Here is a 21,893-nt window from a genome sequence, read left to right on the forward strand (position 1 = left end):
GAACATAACATGTAGGAGCAGGAATAGGCCATTCGGCCCTTCGAGTCTGCCCCGCCATTCAATCATGGCTGATCTTCTAATCTAACTCCAGCGAATAACCTAACCCTGCCTTATCCCCATATCCCTTAATCCCTTTTGCAATAAGAAATCTATCTCAGTCTTGAATATGTTCAAGGACTGAGCGTCAACAGCCCTTTGGGATAGTGAGTTCCATACATTCACCACCTTTTGAGAGAAGAAAGGGTGTTTTAGCCAACATTCCCTGTGTTTTAGCCAACATTCATGTTTGTTTTACCCTGCTGGTATGAATTTTGCTTTAACAATCACTAAACTTGACACCTGTCAAGTTACCTGCAAAGCGCTTTGAGAGTAACAAAATTCTAATTATTTATTTCTTCAAAAAATATTAATTTGTGCAGTACAATTGGGGCAGGATAGTGCAATCAGACAAGTTGGAGCAGTGTGGCATTGAAGAACATCTTATGCATAGGATGGGGAGCAATCTAGGTATTTCCCTAGTTTCAGCCGATTGCATGCTAAAAACCTCAATTACTGCACTTAGATTTAATTTGTTTCAATAGAGAATATTTAACTTACTTCCCTTGGATCATGGTATGTATTATACGCTTCTTCATAAGTGGTCTTCCAGCGGTAGTCATTGGGTTTCCCAAAGACATCTAATGGGATTGGCTTTTCTGGTGGGCTTTCGATGCTATCATAAGGCTTGAACCGAATTTGATTGCATTCTGCCTCATGTTTTGAATAATATTGGCTGTAAATGTTTATCAAATGATTAATTATATCCGTATTTCAGTTTGCAATTTATTTGCACCACAATTATTCTTCATGATTTGTTTTCAATTTAAGTTGTTTGACTTTTTAAGTCCACAATATAAATTGAAGGAGCATTAAGGAAATGAAGAATATTTCCTATTATGCAACAGTATCTAAAAACAGCAGTATCAAAAAACATTTTAAATATGGTTCATTTTAGGATTTAGTATCATGCTATTGCAGTCCTCATGGGGTTAATAGCCTGGGTTATGCAGCAATAGAAATACTTAACATGCCTCGTGTTAAATACCCTGGTTTAACATTTCATCCAAAGGATGGCACCCTTGGCAATTTAACACACCCCAGGCACTGCAATGGAATGTCATCTTAGACTGTGTGAGTTCAAATCCTAGTGTGGACCTTGAAACCACAACCTTCTGACTCAGAGGTAATAGTGCTACCGACTGAGCCAGACTAACACACCCTTGGATCATGATATTGTTTGGCAATAGCAGGTACAATAGGATTTCTGAAAGTGCAGACATTCTCTTTAACGCCATAATGATGCTATAATAACTAATGATAAAGTGGGATTTTTTTTATGCAAGTATTTTTCACATCTTTCTTGTATGCATTTTCCATTTGAGGTTTCTGCAACTATATTATACTGACAACCATTAAAATAAGAAAGCCATTCTCAGAAAATCCATTACAGTCCTGAGCTAGCTTCACTTTTGAATACATCAAATGTGATTAAATATTTATTTTGTACTTAAAGTAATGTCAGCAAATTTATTATAGTCCTGGTACATAAAATAGTGAAATGCTTGGTCCTTACTCTGTCTTAAATCCACTTTGATACAGGGGATTGCAACATTCCATATTCTCTGTTGTCTCAATAACAGACAAGAAAAAAAATTAAAACAATGTTTTATACAAATTAATGCTGAATACATTTGCTCCATCAATTACAATCATGGTTTAATTATTTTGTTGTGTTTTATACTTGCTAAAGACTCAAACATTTCCATTATTCTTGCTCTGCTTCAGGTCAGTTTACAAACAAGTACTGTATTATCTGTGACCTTTGCTTCACTTAATCTGCTTCTATCCAGGTTATTTGTGAGCTTAGCATTGAACATATGTGTGCAATGGTGACGTGATTATGTACACTGCATGATTTTACATTGGCAGATAACTGCTACAAACAGAAATGGTAACCAGCAACATAGCACATTAAATATAAGGTGGCAGAAAGAGGCTTAAACAGCCAAATTATACATTCAAAATAAGTTGGCAAATTGAACTCATGTCTTGTTGATAAACTGTCTATAATAGTTTGCATTTTTAGTCCTAATATAAATATTATTTTTATAAAATGCTCATACGATGAACCAAATATTGCACCATACCTCACCGACTTGAAGGGAAAAGTAAACATGTAATTTTGTGGACAGTTTAGCAGGACTGAGGCGAGTTTATTAACCTATTGTTGGGTCATACTGAGATCAGCCATGGGCAGGGAGGGGGGTAACAGTGGTGTAACTACACGGTTGCAAGTTTTGCAGTCATGCCAGGGCCTCGACATCATTATGGGGGCCCAACCCACTAGTGGTGGAATCTTGTGGGAGCGAAAAGGTATCTCCCCCTTCCCAAAAATATCTGAGCCCTTTGGGAAATACTTACCCTTTTCCTGGGCTCGAAGTGGGCCAGTGCAGGCCGGCATGGTGTACCAGCAGTTTTTTTTTAAATAATGTTGAAGCTCTCCTGCTCCTCTCCCGATGACTTCCAGCATTTCCAAGATGGTAAAGGTAAGCGAAATTTTAGATACCAGAATCGGGAAGGGTGGCCATAACCTATTCGTGCACCAGGGCCCCATGGGGCTTCATTAATAATAATTAAGACTCAATGTAGAAGTCTTTAAATTGTCATTATGGACTCTACCTCACGCATTTATTTGGAGAGAGTTCTGGAAACGAGCTGCATGCGCTTTCCATCCGGCACAAGGCCATCTTGTGGAGACGGCAGCGACGCATCGCTTTCCATTCGCACTTCCCCTCAGTGGTGCGAAGGCAATTCTTTTAAACTGTTAAAATTTGCTTTCTGAATTGAGGAAAACCATTGAAGACTTTTCAAAGCGCTTCACAGGATATACTGTAACGTGGACGGACTGGGCATTCTGTGGGTGAAACTCGGACCGAGTGACCGCCTCATGTGCTCGTTTACAGAGGTATGTGGAGTCCTGTGGCTCAGTGGTTAGAGCACTCGCTTTGCAAGTGAGAGACCTGAGTTCAATTCCAGGCAGAGGGCGAAACCTTGGGCAAGTTTCCTTACTCCACACAGAGCCTAATAATAATCCCTCCAAAACCAAAAACAATAATAAATTGGTCATTTTCAATCTACGACTGTTTGTGGGACATTGCTGTGCGCAATCGGCTGCCGCGTTCGCCCACAAATATAACAGTCAATTCACTTTACAGTGTGTTCTGTGAAGCGCTTTGGGACGTCCTCCCGACGTGAAAAGCGCTATATCAAATGCGAGGATTATTATTATTATTATTATTATTATTATCATGACCTCCCGGAAAGCGACCCGCCGATCGACTAACATCCCACTTTACTGCTCTCTTAAACAAGAAGGCGTGTGCGGAGTAAGGAAACTTGTGTGGAGGTTGGCCCGGCGGCCCCCGGGCCTCTCGCGCTCGAACCGATACGCCAGTAACGGACCGGTTCCCCGCGGGTGTTGCCTCGCGGCGGCGGCGGCGGTGTCCGCGAGGTTGGGTGTGAGGCTTTTCACGTCGGATGACTTGTCTTGACTCTGGGGGGTGGGTTTCTCCCTCGTTTCCCCCCCACCACCCGCCCCACCCGCCTCCTGAGCCGAGTAGGTGCAGCGCCACACCCGGTGCCCGAGGCTTCGCTCAGACCGCGGCGGCCGCTGCGACTTGGTGGAGATCACGTGCTCTGGGAGCCCAGCGCCCCGCCCCCGCCCCTCCCGGCAGCCAGTGCGAACCCGCGGGCCTGTCAATCACCGGGACAATGGGCCACGTGACTCGCCCCTTTTTTTTTCCCCCGCCCCGTGAGATCACGTGAGACTTGTATTCAAATTAGGCCGCGTGACGCGAAGGGGGGGCGTGGGGTCAAAGTGCGGAGGTCGCAGGTCACGCGTGGAAAGGCGGGAGTCAGGCTCCGGACTGACCGACCGGTCCCTGTCTCGAGGATGAAGCGAACCAATCCTTTCGGGGACGCGGCGCCGCTGCAGAGGAAGGTCCGGGTGACCCAGAAGGAGATAAACGAGGGAGTCTTCGGAGAGAAGTACAAACGCGAAGTGTACGGTGAGTTGGGGCCTCCGGGAGCCGCCCGCAGAGGGGGCCCTCTCCCTCCCTCCCGCCCAGAGAGTTGGAAGTCTGCGCCTGAAGACGCGGGAAGTTGGGAACTCGGCGCTAAAATGTAATTGCATCGCATTGGGGCCGCCGCTGCTTCGACCGGTGGCAGTGTGTGACTGCCGAGGCGCGGGGTTCGGGGCCTTATTGCACTGCGTCGTACAGCAACAGTACCTTTTTGCCGACGCTTTTATAGCGACTTCGTAAACCAAACGCGGCATTTCCGAACCGAAGTTCGTGCTTTGCGATCTTCTCCTTTTTGACTCTCGTTGCAGAAAAAACCAAGAAATTGCTATTTAACGGCGCACAAGCTTTCATGGGGGACATGTGGAACGGTAACTCAGAAGAGAATTGCACAGTGGTCCACCTGCGCAGTCCCAGTGAAGCTCCTTCCCCACAAAGTGGACCAGGGGACGTTTGCAATGGGTATGAAAGATGCGATTTACTCCGTGGACAAACATTTCTTGGAAGTGATGGCCGACTAATGAAGGCTTCATTGCCTTTACCAAGATGTAAGTACAGGCACAGGCTTTATAAGCTTATTATTACAAATCAATTGGCAGCTTTGAGGTCTTCAAATAGACAAGAGTCAATGCCAAGTGAATGATTTGCTGCTGCTGGAATAGTGGGTGTAATTCATTCACTCGGTAGTTTTCCAGTTCAGAACTTGAAGCCATTTTTTTAATGGAATGGTTGAGTTATGTAAGTGAGCAGAAGTTGGGTGAAAAATAGTGTTAAGGCAACATTTCTTAGTTCTATGGAATAATTAACCCGAAGGATAACCATAAATATGTGTAAATGTATGAAGTTCAGCTTAACTGACCATGATTACTAAATGTTTTAATTTGTATAAGTCTTCAAGATAGCAAATAGCCTAATAGCAAGATTTTAAATGCGAGTTAGCAGTTGTTTGTGGCATTTCCCCAGTCTCTGGACTATGTACTCAGCAGCTGAAAGGTAAGCTTCCTGTAAGCCTCTGCCAGTAGTTCATTGAAGCATTTGACAGTGGCTGTAATATCAGTATCTGGTATTCTGAGATGCTACCCTGCCTAAAGGATGCTATATAAATGCAAGTTGATGTGTTTTCCTTTGTTTCCTTACATTAGTGATGCTGAGAACAGAAATACCTCTCTCTGTCATCAGTGACTTAAAACTGCATAGGTCCAGCTGGTTAGAACATTTACTTGTGTATTGCTCAAGTTTGGCCGAAAACACTGACTGACCTCTCTGTTCACAGTAGCACCCAACAAGCAGACAGCAACAAATTGTTTCTCCTGTCTGAAGTTTTCCAATATCACGCAACAGTGCTCGCAGTGTGATCGTTTAATGTGCCAACACTGCAGTAAAGTTTGTGACAGCTGTATGAGAATGTGCTGTTCAGTATGTTCAGTTGCTGAGTGAGTAACTAGTCATTTTTATTTTCCTCTTGAAATATCTCTTTATAAAACCAATTCTTATACTATAATTAAAAATGGCTTAATTAACCACCAAAAAGCTTCAATGATTGTAGGTCAGAATCTATTAGCTTCCTTATGTACAATGCAGGTGTCTGCCTACCTGCTTATCTTGAGCTACAGCCCTCTGAAGCTGGTATGTACTGTATTGATAGCTACGAAGATTTAGAAACTTGTTCCAAAGTAGTATATTTTTGGAGCCAGAATGTGTGAACTGATTTTGCTTATCTCAAAAATTCAACTTCCTGTCTCAATAAGCAAACTATTCATTCTAATAACTGTTCTACTACATTGTTTGATCTCCCTCTTTTTCTTCCAGTTATAATGAAAGCTACGATAAGGTGATCTGCTATGACTGTGTCTCATACAGGGGATAATAAAGACACTAAAGTCGTTTCTGGACTGACACTATTTGTATAGGATTTTTATGCTTTCAGTGCAAGTATTCAACAAACATGTTTTTCAATGTGTGCAAATGGAAGCAAGCTATCTTGTAATATAGTATTTGTAATTGTCATTTTTGTATTTGTATAATTCTGAAATAAAATTTGCTTTTATAATTTTTGAGTAACTCCTATATTAGCTCCTGCTGCTTTTATAATATTTCGCAGTAAGTCTATTTGATGCATCAGTTATAACATTGTCTTTCCACTTCTGGGTCAAAGTTAATCCTGGTTGAACGGAACATTCATTCTGCAGTCTCTTTATAAACAGCCTCCAAATGAAGATGGCTTTGCGTGGTAAATCAAAACAGTCTTTAGCAGTTATGGACACTGCAAATAAGATTATCTCAGACAACGGATGTGTGGGTGCTATTACAAATGTGAATAGTTGTTGAGAAAACAACAAAGTTACATTTGTATAGCAACCTTTCATGTCCCAAGGCCCTGGAACGTTCAAATCCCCAGTGGTGAGATGAACCCCCTTTCCTCCCTTGTTTGTTTCTGCATCACACTGAAGAACTTGTTTTTTTTGATACTTTTGCATTGTTTATTGCAAATGTACAAGTTTTGTCAACCTGGAGCAAGAGTTGGTGAATCAGTTTCCTGCCGGTTTGTTCAGATTATACTTTTTCCTGCCACTAGAGGGCAGTGCAGAACTGGGTAACAACCTCCTCCTTTGGTTTGATTGGATTTTGATCCACTCTAAAGTTAATTGTGTGACCCAGATATGTGATCTAAACTGACATGATTTGATACTTTTTTTTTTGGAGAAGAGCTCAGGCTTAGTTTGTTATGTAAAAGTAATCAGGAGTTTGGACCAACTTTTATCTATCGAAACGTTTGAAAACAATTTTGTGAATACAGGGTTGAGTATATACTGTAGTCTCCCTTCTGGACAATTGCCTGTTTGTGGATAGGTTTTAAACCCTCAATGGTATGGGTTTTTCTTTAGTAGTTTCCATCTTTCCCCCGCGCCCCCCCCCGAAATGTTCCTACTCAGCCTCTTATGTACCAGCTTTGGCCCAGAGGGCAGGCGGGCCACCTGCTTCCCAGATGAATGTCGATCTAAACAGTGGTGTGGTTGCGGGGGGGGGGGGGGGTATTTCCCAGAGCACAGCTGAGAATGGAATCGACTGCAGTGGAAGCCTGCTTCAGTAAGTTTATGGGTTAAATCATATTCCGCAAAGTTATAACTTAATTTATATAAGTAACACCTTCTAAACAAGATGCAATAAATGTTTATCAATGTACTGAAAGACTTTTTCCAAATATTGGTATGTAAATGGCTTGGAGTTTTTTTTTTAAAAAAAACATATACCTATCCCAAGGAAATAGAAAATAGCTATAATGTGAGGAGGCAAATAACATTTCTTTGCCTCATGAATGAATTCAAATTAACAAGAATGTGTTTCACTGCTGAGTTTAATGTAAAGTGCTGTGGATTTTGAGCTTAAAAATTGCAGGTTTCTGTGAGGACTATCTAGAAATATGAGTTTGGATTTTATTAATTTATGGAGGAAGTGAACAAATCTAACCAAAGGCACAAAATGAAGCACATAATCAACTGGGTTTAATACTTACCCAGTTATTGCTGATACACATTTTAAATATTTACATGATTTTCTTGCATTATATACAGCAGAGGTTTTTCTTAGTGTCCATCCAAAATATATTTTTTAGCAATAAAATGTCTCCCAAGAATTTCTGTTACTGTACCCACATCTGTCAGTAAATGTGGAACAGGTTATGCAGATGTAAATGTTTTGTTCTCTTCGGTACTTTAGTTCAGCTTTATTTTGTGTTTTGGGAGTTGTGGGAAGTGATTCTATTTATTAAAATTCATCCCTTTTATCAAAATGTGTAAAGTGAATGAATGATTCTTAGAACTGGGGCTTGCAATCTGTTGCTCAAGGGCTGAGCTCAGTGGTTGAGCCCATCAACTCCACTGAGAGCAGATGCCATGACAGCTGACACATGTTCCCACTTCTGCAAGACAAAGAATGATTCAATCTGTCAGTCATTCACAACTGCTTTTATGCATAGTTTCTGAACAAATTCAGCCCCATGAAATATTTTGTGTCTCTGGATAGGAAAGAACAACATGGCTGGTTTGCAATGTAGCCTGTCTGATGCCTTTGTTTCAGAGATTACACACCCAGCAGGCACTCTAAGGGTCCTGACCTCTTGACCAAAATGGGTCTATGTACCACTCCCCAATTACAGCAGAATGCTGAAGTGGTTCAGACCAGTTAATTATAACTATTAGGGTTTCTTTTTTGTTCTCCAGGCCTCCCTCCTGCCAAATGCATCACATCTTTACAGAACACAGTTGAGTGGCATTTCATGTGCAGCTGTATCTGCAAGTGGGTAATGACAAGAGTCTGCCTACCATTCATTATAAAACAGTTTCATCCCAAAAGAAACCCAGATACTGTACATACTAACAATGCAATGGATTCTCAAGTTATGTAACCCCCCTTGTATTGACAGAAATTTTAGTTACAAACAATGCCATTCTGTTTCAAAATAAAATGATTGTAATATTGTAAGGACAGGTGGCTTTGAAACTTCTCACTGCTGGGTTCTAGTTTTGAATTGTGGTGTAGAATTAAGCTGTCCCTATGTGAGGTGAATTCTCAAAACTACAAGCCTGCTGCTCAATACCAATTTCAGACAAGAGAGCTGCAATGTACACCAGATGGTGAAATGCTATTATAGGCACAGCAACCCCACAAATGTAGATTATTCTTATGCAGGGCAAAATATTGGGCAAGTTTCCTTACTCCGCAAGCCTGGTTACCTAGCAGTAAGTAGAAACCCAGTTGTTAAAGTCAATTGGTGGATCACTTTTCTGGGGTTGGTCACTCAATTCACGACTGTTTGTGGGACACTGCTGTGTGCAATTGGCTGCTGCATTTCACCCACAAATAGTCGATTCACTTTACAGTATATTCTCTTTGAGATGTCTAGAAGATGTGAAAAGTGCTGTATCAAATGCAAGGATTATTCATTCTATTATGCCAAACTATCATGGCTATATTGTAGACCTGGGGTACTACTTTCTAAAACCCCAATAATTGTTTTTATGATCACCACTGGATTTGATTCATTTCAAGTATTTGGCAAATTTACTTTCAGATTCTTAAATTTTGGTGTTCTGTACTTTTAGGTTTGTAATTTAATTCAGGAATTAAATATTAGTGGTCTTTTACTGTAGTAAGTGAACTACTGGAAAGAGTCATGTGAAACTATACTTCGCATATTGCAACACAAAAAATTGGACAGCCCATTAGTTTGCTAACATTGATACAGTACAGAAAAAAGATCTGCATCCAAGTCACTTATGTGACAACTTCCAGATCTCATTCAATACACAATGCTTCCTAACAGGAAACAAGCTAGTTAATTGTAACTATACGAGTTTTAAAAAAGAGGCACTGATGGTATTTTTCCATAATTCTTGCATTTAATAACCTCACTTTAGGCAGTCTCAAAGCTCCCAACAGGATTTACTGTAAAGTCTAGTGGCCATTTGTAGGTGAAGACAGCCATTTGTACACAATATCCCATAAACACCCATGAAGTGAATGACCAGTACATCAATAAGAACATTAACTCTCCTGAGTGGTAGTTAGTGTTTTTTGACTTGCATACCTTATGCTCAGCTGAAGTGATAGAGTTCTATCCTAATAATCAGGTCAGACAGAGGTAGCAAACAGTGAAAGGAAAGCAGGAGTTGCACCTAAAATGCAAAATTATATATTTGACCAGCAATTGTGAGAATTCTTGGGGCATAAATTAAACCTAATAGTTGTATTTCACTTACATTCTGATTTCTAAAGAAAACAGAAATTAAAAGCACCACAATGGAATAGTTAAATGGTGAGGGGTGGAAACTTGCTCTATTGTGCAGTTGTTCCAGTTTAAGCCTTTCCCATACCTAGAATCAGCACAAAATGGTTTCAACTTCATTGCAAGTAACATCTGGTTGCTGAGCAGATGTCATATTCTAGTGGCTCAAGAGAATAGTCTGTCTGTCTTACCACCTGGACCTGAATTGAGTGCCAAACAGGGATGGCTAAACTACCACACAGCACAAGTTAATCGACTTGGAAAAGGATGCATCAAGCATTTTTGTGGCAAGGACAAGCTTTTTTTTTAAAAAAAAACTTTTCAGTGAGTGATGACTATGACAAGTGTCAAGTTTCAGGCAACTGTAAAAGCAGCTGATATGGACAGTTCTGTAAGAATGTTTAAAAATAGTAAGCATTGCAGCAGTACTTGCCCAGGTAGGACCACCCTACCTGTTAGGGCTTTGGTCTACAGCTCAGTGCTGAGTCAAGACAGGCTGGTAAACTATCAAATGTGCCTCACTTTGCCAGGCAAGTCTCCTCACAGCAAGGTCTGCCCCAAGAGACATCAACTGCTTTGTTTGAACCTGTGAATAAATACTGTTAGCAGCTGAAATACTTACTCATGGACATTATTTTTAGAATTTTGACAATAAAATCAAAGCATGAAAATTCCCAATCTTAACAAAAATATTTAATGCAGTTACTTCATGGAAAAAAATGCTCATTTAGTCTTCCCATTTTTACAGTCATTGGCATACATACCATTGTGCATGTTTTCAAATCAAAGAGACTTTGGATGTTACATCTTTTATTTATGCATTTATGGCAAAAAAAAGTATTATACATGTAAAAATACTACAGTACAGTGTACAAAATTCAATGGTAACTGGTTTTGTTTACCAGTGCCCAGTTAGGTAGTTAATATCTTAGTCCCTTCAGTACTCTGAAGGACAGTGTTTTGATGCTATCAAGAATATACCATCCATTCTGCAAATCCTGCATTGATAGCAAGCTCGAGTGCAGTGCAATCTTGCAGTTTCAGCCTAGCTGTTTTAATGGAGCTGGAATACAAAATAAGTATTCTGAAAAAAATGACTAATGACCAAATAGGTTCTGTGCAATTTGAATTGTTAAGACAGATTTTCTTCTGCTTTTCACAAGAATCAAATGAGACACATGATACGACAACAGAAAAGAGAAAATGTTGATTAAGACTAAACAATACCCATTAGCATTGATCTTCAAATACCAAATTGCTAAATATGGGAAAGACAATTCACAAAAGGCTTTCAAATTTTGAAACACTGATAAATGGCAATTGCAAAAAGTGAAAATAAAAACAAACAATGCCCATCACATGGCACAAAAGGAATTCTGGAACCAAGGAGGGAACTGGCATTAAGAGAACACAATTGTGTGAAGTGCATTGAAGTCAGCAAAATTTTAAATAAAATTGCTTCATTATATCATTCAATGTAGCATTTCAGAAGATGTTTAAAACAGATATGCATGCTCTGATTCTGGATTCAGATATTTTCACAAACCACAGCAAAAATTCCTGCTGCTGCAGCTGTTGCGGTGCCTCACTGAGGCCATTTGCTGTTCACACGTTGAAGAGGAGGTAAACACATTGCAAGAGATGTTCTGGTTGGACACAAGACCACTGCATATTTTGACCTTTACAGTCTATCAGACCTGTAAGTGAGAGTGAAATGTCTGATTTGCAGACCTAAGAGATACATAATTGCACTAACTACATAATTAGTCAGATTTTTCACACAAGTGGCCAGAAGAAACCACAGTAATGGCTCTTTATCTGCATTCATAGGTAAGGTGATCTCTAAATAAACCAATTAAAATGAAATGTTTTCTCACAGGATTTTTAAATCTTGTCAATACTGTATGTTGGGTGGCTCCATTGTTGACCTTAAATATTTATGATAATAATGATGGTTACAGTAGGACAATAGCTAGGGTGCTACAATTTCCCTCAGTGCTCCCTGGTTAGGGAAGGAGCAAAAAAAATCCAGGAATCCTGCTCCTGATCACTGTCTAGCAACATCTGCTGAAAGTGTGCATGTGCAGATGTTGGGTGAAAACAGGATTAAACTCCACTGTGATGTCCTCAATGGTCAAAAGCTTGCCAAGTCTCATGGTTTGGGTTCACAAATGAAGACTTGCCATTCAGGTGAGGTACCAGAGGGTGGCCGGCACCCATAAACACAGTACCTCAGCAAGAGTCAGCACCTTCAGGGATGGAGATAACTGCCCCCTCCCCCCTCCACCCAAAAAAAGCAAAGCATCAGTTAGCACTCTGCCAACAAAAATAATTCAAGTGAACTCTAAATACATGCCATCATCTGTACACTTTAAATGGAGTCACTTTTGTATAAAAGCGTGTTGAAAAAAGTAGTTCAGTTTTCCATTTTCATACCTCAAATAAGGAAAAGGATTTGTAGAACCTACCAACATACGTTTTCCAGATTCTTACAAACATTTAGTAAGATACCCTCCAATAATACAGATATAACTCCAAATCGCGTGACTGACAGCTGCAAGTCCTTCCAATCAGATTTTCTTTAAGAGTGTTTTTTTTAGGCAGTAGAGTCCCTAGTCCCTTCCACTGGCAGAGTAAGAAAACTGGGGAAAGTGTGGTCTTCTCTCATTGTCAATGGAGTCCATACTCCCATCTGTTTAAAAATAAGATTTTTTTTTAATTCTTCCGATAAATTTGACTGAAGTTATTATCAAAAATTATTTGATACCATAAAGACATTGGTGTTTAAGCACATGGTTAACTCAATATAGAGTGAGATGTACACTGCTGCTATTTTGTACTACAACCAATGTTGCTATTAGACAATTAAACTTTCCTTTAATAATGGACTCAAACACACATACAAACTGCAATTAGTTAGAATACCTTGATCCGGAGGAGTGATCGTTATCGTCTGCCCAGTGAACTCTTCATCAAAATACCTTGTATCAATCTCAGATGTCACTTGAGGTTTAAATGGTGGAATAAGCTGTATGATTTACAAGAGACACTTATTTCACTGCACTGGCACATCAGGAGCAAACAATCAAACCAAGTCACAGTTAACACTAAATGAATGGCATCTCAAACACTAATGTGCTGTGTCCCAGGATGATATTATCTGCATTTGCACCCACAGCACCTGATTTCAACCAGACTGTTCCAGGGCAATTCTTGCTTTGGAGCAGATAGGATCAGTGGGACATAATATCAGAGTGAGAAAGAAACTGTATGTTATAGAATGGAGATAAAAATGAGCGGTAGCTAAGTTATTCCTCCTAAGCTACAATGCATTGCCTTTCATGATCAAGTTTCTCCTTGTACAAATTACTCTTTTCTACTCTAATTCATTCTTCAGCAGGACCTTAAGACTGATGAACTCCTTAGCTCCTTATTACCCCCATTCTTACCTTCAATTTCAGTACACTGTATAGATAGGCTGAAGTGGCTCAGCAACAATGAGAGTCTGGAAAGACAACATCTATGCTGCCTAAACCTACGTGCTGTTAGCTAGGTTTTGTAATAAATTCATCTGAAGAATTAAATAGACACTGCGGAACTGGACAGTGGTAGAATGCAGAATTATATCTGATTCCTCACACTGTCAGCTTTGGTCTCAAACATACTACAATGAGTGGCTTTCAGTGAACTCTCAGGGTGAATATCGGCAAGCAAGTCCTTCTGCACCACCTCATCAACTAAGGTGAGTATGAAGTGAACACTTCAGTGGACAAATTCAGACACCTGTTCAATAAATTGTGCATCATAAACTGAATAAAATTATGTCTTTACATCACCTTTTTCTGATACACATCTTGCCACTCAATTCCATCAAAAAACTTGTGTTGCATTATCTCCTTTGCATCATCAGAGCCACCACCCAACCTGTTAAACATAAATGACACACCAGACAGTGCATTACTTTTAATGGACTGATTTTATGGAACATGAACATACATTCAAGAAATGTACCTCAGTCGTTATCGCATGTGACTAATTTAATAAGTTTCATGTTAACATGCTATTAAAACATTGAAATGCAAGGGGAACTTTGATTGTTTCAATTTAATCACTTAGGCTGTAACTGGCTGCAAACAATGAAGTAATATGCCAATTCAGGATAAAGATTTATGTACGTAAAATGGCTCTTGCTGGAGGTACAAATATGTAGATTTCAAGTGAGGGCGTAATGGTGCTAGGCTGTGATCTGAGCAGCCTGACAACATTCACTGACACAATACTAAAGGCAACTTGGATGAGGTACAGGTGGGCAGTGCCTGTGAAAATGTACCACAGTCAAAGGAAAAATTGAGTTAGTCTTTCTGGAGAAGAGTGGGGGAGTAAACCAATAACTCATAAAGTCAGGGACAACAATCAGAACTGATAAGAAGTTTTCAAAACTAAATAAATCCTGAACATTTCAAAAGAGGGTGCGGAATAATTAAGGAAACATGCAATTTTTTTGCCCAATTGAAATTCTAACTTTAGAGTCCATCTCAGCTTTCCGCCTCAGATAGAGAGCACCCATTGTTCAGTGTAAGGAGTGTTGCTGGTTGGGCTGCCTTAATTATACAAGTGCTGCAATCCAGGGAGAACTGGCACACACCTTTGTCTCGGATCTTTCTTCAACAGCGCAGAGAGAAGAGATTTAGCTTCGGGGGACAGAGTGCGTGGAAATCTGATCTCCTCCATTAGAATGAGTTCAAACAGCTTCTCATGGTCCTGATTGTAGAAAGGAAGGCGACCGCACATCATTTCATACATCACAACTCCCAGGCCCCACCAGTCCACAGCTCGGCCATAGTCATTATCTTCCAAAACCTGGAAAAAAAGGCGCAACATCTTAGATCAAACATTCCTTAAACAGATTCCCTGGATTTATTTTTCCAACTCCCAATTTGCCTTTTCATCTCCTAGTGACCTGACCACTCATCTCCAAACACAGCCATTCTACTAGGAAGCAATGGCAGAGCACAGCTGCTGGGCAAATAGCTGTACTATTCATCAACGGCATTTGCAATTGGATAAACAATCCATATCAGTTTTAAAGTTGTTAGGCAAGATTTTCTTCCCCATTTACCATGCATTACAATGATACCATTCATATCCAAATCACTCACATCTAAGTGCACCGAGCTGACTGGGATATCATTTTACTGCATGTTTATAAACAGACACGCAATTACACAATTGTCAAAGACAGCAATCATCTCTGCATTAAATGTAAGGAACGGGCATCATGGTAGTGTTAATATATTTTGTCAGAAAGCAGGGATTGCTATAGTCTCCGGACCCACTCTGCTTAATTGGGTTAGTGCTCAAACTGGGCAGTACTGAGTGGAAGCCGCAGCATGTCTGGTGGGGGGGAGGGGTAAATCACATATTCCGGGTTGTCCTAGTGGGTAGCTACAGGGGGTGGTGACCTGGGTGTCCTGTCAACTTGAGGGGTCAGGCTATAATGTCCCAATGAAAACCGTACTGCAACAGTTAGCACTGAAGCAGATATCACATCTGCTGCAACACAACTCTTCTGACACCCAATACGGGAGTTCTCTGGAAAAGCTGTCACAATAATTCAACCTACTTGAAACTCCACGTATGACTAGGTCAATTTAAATTAATTTTTAAGAAGTCAGAAAAGTACTGAGGGAGGTACAACTAAGCTTTGTTTCTAAACATTTAAAGATAGTAATCCACATGGAATCCAGATTTCTGATCCAATGTTTTACCCTAGAACTTCCGACACCGAGGAAAGTAAGAAAAATAAAATCAAGACAAATGGGAGAGGGTGGACATCCTCTCTTGCCACCCCCACCACAACCCCACAGTCCATTTACAATATATTCAACCCCCTTTATGTAGGACATTTTGGGCTTTGTGCATTTCTAACATGAGATTACTTGCTGCTATGGAGATGGAGCAGGCATCTGATTTCACACTGTCACCTCGAACTGCGCAGCAGACAGAGAATGGTTGAAGCACATGAACTGAAGTGACATCACACTCCATAGTCAACATCCCAGTTCTCTGGTCATATGACTACAGGTCAGAACAGATGAATGCATTGCTCTGAAATACTGGAAAGGAGTACAATAATAAAACTGAGACATCCATATTGGCCAATCAGTGAAATGAGATAATTCTGCATTACAATTGCAAAACCTTTCCTAGTGTATGAATCAGAAAGGAGTCATAGAAACTGTATGATGGATTTAAAAATAAATCTGAGAGCCTCAGACAGAATATGGCCCACTAGCTAAAGAGTCCATTTGATAACAATTCTGAATGGAAACAATTCAAACTAAATGCTTTATTATTGTTCTAGGATTAGGCATCGAAATCCTAAATACTTTTTTAAAAAAAGGGATTTAGTTACTAAGTGTTAGAGAGGTAACAAATTACACAGTATTAAAACTGTTACAGTTGTTGAACAATTTGGAATAGTACTAGTGAAAGGCAATCGTAGTTTAAAAACAAGTTTTAAAAGCTCGAGGATTTAAAATTTATTCTGGGAGGTTAGAGGAATTGACTGAAACATTTCAGGTCAACTTTATGTGATAGTTAAAGCTGTGCTTTCAGGATTCGGTTTTAAAAAGGAAAACGGTTTCTGACTTTGTTAGTTTTTTTTAAATCTAAGGAAAAGTGAAACATCAATATGTATACAGTATTATGAAAAAGATATTTGAGAAAACCTATTAAAAGATAAATTCTCACACATGTTCAAATATGTTTTAGACGTCAAGTAACATGAATTGATAGATAAGGTACACATAGTTCACTGAAGAAACAGCTTCTGCTCCAATTCAGAAACAGACCTATCTGAGCCTGATAACTAATACAAGACAGGCAGGGTTCATTCAGCACCCACATCACTTTATTCAGTATAGTATTCACTGGTTTCATTGTTAAAAAAATGAGATTAAAAACGTTTTTGGAGATTGTAATAATTCAGTATCGCACATTACAGGATTACAGTTATAGAAAAATAGATCTGAATAATAGTTAAAGATGGACTTCATTAAAAACTATCTTTATCAGCAACAATAAAAAAATTGAATGTCTGTTCCAGATCTGAAGTAAAAATAAACTGTAATCCTTATAATAGAATATAAGCAACATGGAATACTTTCTGCAGTACTTAAAGCAAGGCAGTTTCCCCATAAAACACACAAACAGATGTACTGTCCTCCAGAAAACGTGCCTGTCCGTTTTACTATCAATTTCCATTATTTTCAAAGAGATATTAATGGATTTTATAAAACTGATCTAAAATAAAACAGCCTGGTAATTCATCTTATTTAATGCTAAATTCAACTAGCAAATGTCTAAATATATACTTAGATATACTTGCAAATACAGCCCATCCACTAGTTTAATACTTCACTTTTTCCGAAAAGCCAGTCAACATTTTTTTGGAGTTACAATCCTACCTAACCTGCAAACTTTAATTTAAAGCAAAAACGTATTTCTTGAATCTCACACAATTTAAGAGACCTTTGGAAAGCGATTTGGTGCATTAGGAGTGCTGTGATTGATCTTTTTATCTGCATTTGTAGCAGAGATAATTGTTTTTAATTCTTAATAAGGTTTGCGGAGAAACAGCAGAACTCGTCTGCCATCAAGAATCCGAGCAGGTATTATATTACTTACACACAGGTCTATTTACAGCAGCTCCTGCCTGCATGATTCAAACCAAGCGACAGCTGGGTGTACAGCTGCCCCATATATGTATAAGAGAAACACAGCTGCTTGCCTGCCAGAATTCCAGGAGCTACACTCAACTCTTAAGAGTAATCAGAAGATTTTACTGCCTGGAAGGTGTCACCCTTGTCCCAAAAGTCTTGATGATCTGATCAACGAAACCGAAACCATTAGAAATCGTGTGTTAAAAGCCACAACTTTCAAATGGGTGGTAGTTGGTATAGTTTCTCTCAATTGGAAATACCCTCGCTCTCCCCCCACCCCCTTTTTCAGGTGGTTCCATTGCAAAACTGGCTTGAAGTGCATTTGACTGTGAGCTCCACAGCTGTCACTTCTCAAATCCCCACATGGAGAGATCCCAACACATATCATACTAACTCTAGTATGTTCAATTTCCAATTGCCCTTTACTACCCAGGGATCACCATCAAGTTATATTGCACTGGACCATCACTTAGTAACAGAGTGGACACTCTACACCATCCACAGTTATAGCACCAGGATCGACTGCAGCAAAGATCAAATTGATGAAAGAATTCAGGTAGAGTTGCCAGCGATGAAAACTAGATTCATAACAATTACCAAAAACACAAGAGAAAGCATTCTTTAAATTGTACACAAATGTACAGTTGTTCGTGGGGAAAATCCATGCAGGAACTCACAAAACCAATGAATATGTGACAAAAACTACAATAAATAAATAATTCCAGAGTGGAAAGAATTAAAATCAACTACTTTAAGACAAATGCTTAGAAATAGTGTCTGGAGCTATCAATGTTTCAAACACCGAGTGCTTGGTAGCACAGGCTAATGCATGTTGATGCTCCAGTACAGGACAGCAAATTGCAAACAGAAGCTCTCAAATGTTGTTCCTCAAATGTAGAGGCAAAAGGCAGGGAGCATCCACAGGGCAAGTGAGTATAATACATACAGGAATGAGCCACAGAATAATACAAGTTTGGGAAGTTTTGAAAAATGACGTGGGAAATCAGTCAGTTGTCCTCGCTCGGCTGATCACATATCTCATTATTGCACTTCCCCCTCTTCTACTTCCCACAGCCACTCTCCTGTTATCACTTCCACCACAACAAATTTTGCTTTCTTTGTGATCTTTCACAGCTGGTGCACATTCCTTCACCTACTCAGGGGTGCATTTCAGTATGAAATTTAGAAAACTGTGCACTATGTTTCCATTGAAATGATTTGGCTTAGATCGGCTTGGCTATTCCAAGAAGTAATAATGTCCAGATGAAATCACATACAATACACTGAGCACTGTGGATGTGACGTAGAAATGTGCACATTACTATTGACCATTCACAAGCTACATTGTGCTGCTTGTTAAATGCATTCTGGCACCGTATTGTCTTGCCAATAAGTTTTGCTTCATTTCTTTTACTTCCAACCATTTTCTCCAACTGTGTGCAGAAAACTAAATACCATATGAAAAAAAGCTGCAAAATATTTTTGTAATTTATTTTGCACAACCATTTCAGCCTCCCAATGGTCTTCCTTATCACTTGATCAAATTGTTTAAATGGTTAGCCTAGTAATATTCAAAACCTGTACCTTGCCTCAAAGCTCCGCAATATGCACACTCTTGCTAGACGGAAGCTCTATCCTCATTGTCCAATAATAATATTCGTATTTGATATTTGAGCCTTATCACGTTGTTGAGACGTCTCAAAGCGCTTTGCAGAATATATTGTAAAGTGGACTGACTATTTTTGTGGGCGAAACGCAGCAGCCAATTGTGCATAGCAGTGCCCCACAAACAGTCATGGATTGATTGACCGGCTTCCTACTTACTTCTAGGTAAACAAAAGTGTGTGGAATAAGGAATCTTGCTTAAAATTTTGCCTTGCCCGGAATCGAACCCAGGTTCTCTCACTTGTGAGATGCATTACTCACATTAACATTTGTAAAGCAGTGATATCAGGAGCCACCTTGGGTCTGAGCATGCGCAAACCTCTGAAGGGTCTCGGCACAGGAAAAAACACTGCAAAGTAAATCAGGCACCTCGTTTCAACGCAAAAGCCCAGCAAGATATATCATTGGTATCCAAACGCAAGCACTTTCCCATTATCACCAAGGCGAGAGGTGCTTATGCTGTATTGTGGATCTTTCTACCACACTGTTATCCAGATTTTTATAGTTTAGAGGTTTTATTGTACTTAATTTGGGGGGATTAAGGTAATATCAACTATATTGTTCAAACATGAATTAATATGGCTCCATTGTATTTAAAACGGCAATATTTTTCCCATGGTGGTGGGTCTTCTAAAGGAATGATGAATGTTAGGGTTTTAACTTGTTCCATGAGGTGCCAACAACAAAAGTGGCTCCAATTCATCACAGACTGCTGTTAAATAACTCAGCTGAAAAAATAAAGGAAGTCTGGGTGGTATCCACAGAACGAACACACCACATCCCCATTTGTGCATTTCACTGAAACAATGAGAAAACTAGAGTCCGTTGAAATGGGCAGCACTAGAATATCACAGGAACAATGTGTGACAGCTGTCCAACACAATTTACAAGAGAAGCCACAGCAGCTATAAACATTGAAGCCTTTGATAATTAGAAGCTCACATTTCCAAGATACAACTAACCATGCACCAAATTCCAACATGCAGCTAAAAACAACTATACCAACAACTGTGTAAACAGAAACCACCATTATGGATTCCAATGCCCGACTCAAAAGATGTCTAAAAAGCAAAGTGAATGCTACTTTTAACAGTTACAATAAAGGGTGATTTTCCTAAATTAGTCACCAGAACACTGAAAACGCTTTACTTTTGCATCTTGCAGATATTTTCAGGGCCTTCTCCCAAAGTTAAGTGAGGAATCAAACAGTACTTCAATGTTCCTTGATATACATTGTTAATGTCTCTAAGTCAATGGTTTCACTCTATAAACTGCTATAGTTCTGCTATACTGTTCTCCTGCCAGCTTCCAGCATTTGGCAATTGCTACTGACTGCATCATCATCACATACAAGGTTAACATGACCGATTATGGGATAATAAATAGTTTCTGCATTCAATACAGCTGAGGGAGGGAAGGAGCTGCTTAACCTCTAGTTTCACTATCTGCACATAAATCTTGAACTTCTCACAAGCTCCTTTTACTTAGTTCAATGTTCCTTTCCCATAAACAAACTAAATATAGAAATATACTTATCATCAGTTTCTCCATTGGTGTCACATTTCTAATCATTAATTATTTCAGTAGTTTATGGCAAAGCTACTGAGTATAGGGACATTAACAATGTACGTCAAGGAGCATTCAGGCCATGCTAACACACACTATGAAAATTACTAAAATGAGTGGCATGAGGAATATATTATTTTTAATGTCAAACAAAGTTTCATGGTTAATAGGTGAAGTAAGTACAATACTGAGAATACTGACAATACTGAGGTAAAGAGGTTAGCATTCACAGAAGAAATGAAACACACCTCTGGTGCAAGATACTCAGGGGTTCCACAGAACGTCTTCATGGTGGCCCCATCCGTAATACCTTCCTTACAGAGTCCAAAGTCGGTTATTTTAATATGGCCATCCTTGTCTAGCATAAGGTTTTCCAACTAAAAGACAGAGTAAAAGTAAAATATATTAAGTAAGTCACTCACTATTTTGTTATTGATCTTATAATGGTAAATCAGCATGATAATAATTATTTAATATTATAATAATTATAATTCTGATTGGCACTATATAAATACTACCCGTTATGCATATTTAGAGAATATATCCTCCTGAATAGTGTAGTAAGACAATTATTGCTAAGTCAAGGTCACCAGACAACATATAGATGAGTCACAAGTAGGTTCATGTTCAGTTTCACAAGTGGAGATATGAAACAAATAATAATAAATAATAATAGTCCTTGTATTTGATATAGCTCCTTATCAAGTCTTAGAGATGTCGCAAAATGCTTCACAGAAATAACGGTAAAGTGAATTGACTGTATATTTTGTGGGCAAAATGCGATAGTCAATTATGCAATAGCACAAATCATGTTACTGTTCCCATTTTATCCTTTAATTATTTGAACAGTAATTACCAGAGGCAAGGGAAGCAACATGGTACAATTGGAGACACCCCTTTCCTACCTTAAGGTCCCTATACACCACATTCTTCTCAAAATGAAGATAATCTATTGCAGACACAATCTCTGCTCCATAGAAACGGGCACGGTCTTCAGAAAAGACTCGCTCTCTTGACAGGTGAAAAAATAACTGA

At 39.4% G+C, this 21,893-nt stretch overlaps 2 protein-coding genes across 3 annotated transcripts in view; one reads left to right on the top strand and one right to left on the bottom strand.

The window, feature by feature from the left end:
* Positions 1–3,893: 3,893 nt before the first annotated feature.
* siva1 (SIVA1, apoptosis-inducing factor) lies at positions 3,894–6,168 on the top strand. Of its 2 annotated transcripts, none has more exons than XM_007888244.2 (4): positions 3,894–4,106; positions 4,430–4,666; positions 5,392–5,551; positions 5,928–6,168. In XM_007888244.2, exons 1-4 carry the CDS (start codon positions 3,992–3,994, stop codon positions 5,983–5,985), a joined length of 570 nt encoding a protein of 189 aa, XP_007886435.1. In that variant the 5' UTR covers positions 3,894–3,991; the 3' UTR covers positions 5,986–6,168. The 2 variants fall into 2 exon arrangements, with proteins under 2 accessions (XP_007886435.1, XP_007886436.1); XM_007888245.2 differs by having other exon boundaries at positions 5,395–5,551.
* Positions 6,169–10,582: 4,414 nt separating this feature from the next.
* akt1 (v-akt murine thymoma viral oncogene homolog 1) overlaps positions 10,583–21,893 on the bottom strand; it is a 35,004-nt gene continuing 23,693 nt past the window's right edge. The window contains exons 8-14 of the mRNA XM_007888243.2: positions 21,764–21,889; positions 21,107–21,235; positions 14,549–14,763; positions 13,740–13,827; positions 12,829–12,931; positions 12,372–12,595; positions 10,583–11,600 (exon numbers count right to left, since the gene is read on the bottom strand). Of these exons, the coding sequence (XP_007886434.1) occupies positions 12,516–12,595; positions 12,829–12,931; positions 13,740–13,827; positions 14,549–14,763; positions 21,107–21,235; positions 21,764–21,889 (741 nt within the window). The 3' untranslated portion in view covers positions 10,583–11,600; positions 12,372–12,515. The remainder of the gene's footprint in view (positions 11,601–12,371; positions 12,596–12,828; positions 12,932–13,739; positions 13,828–14,548; positions 14,764–21,106; positions 21,236–21,763; positions 21,890–21,893) is intronic.

This window comes from Callorhinchus milii, unplaced genomic scaffold, assembly GCF_018977255.1.
Source record: "Callorhinchus milii isolate IMCB2004 unplaced genomic scaffold, IMCB_Cmil_1.0 Scaffold9, whole genome shotgun sequence".
Classification (NCBI taxonomy): domain Eukaryota; kingdom Metazoa; phylum Chordata; class Chondrichthyes; order Chimaeriformes; family Callorhinchidae; genus Callorhinchus; species Callorhinchus milii.

Excerpts from the sequence above, each read along its gene's own strand:
- siva1 (XM_007888244.2), top strand. The coding sequence starts at position 3,992 with ATGAAGCGAACCAATCCTTTCGGGGACGCGGCGCCGCTGCAGAGGAAG. Across the intron at positions 4,667-5,391 it reads TTCATTGCCTTTACCAAGAT|TAGCACCCAACAAGCAGACA; the intron begins GTAAGTACAGGC and ends CTCTGTTCACAG. Across the intron at positions 5,552-5,927 it reads TCAGTATGTTCAGTTGCTGA|TTATAATGAAAGCTACGATA; the intron begins GTGAGTAACTAG and ends TTTTTCTTCCAG.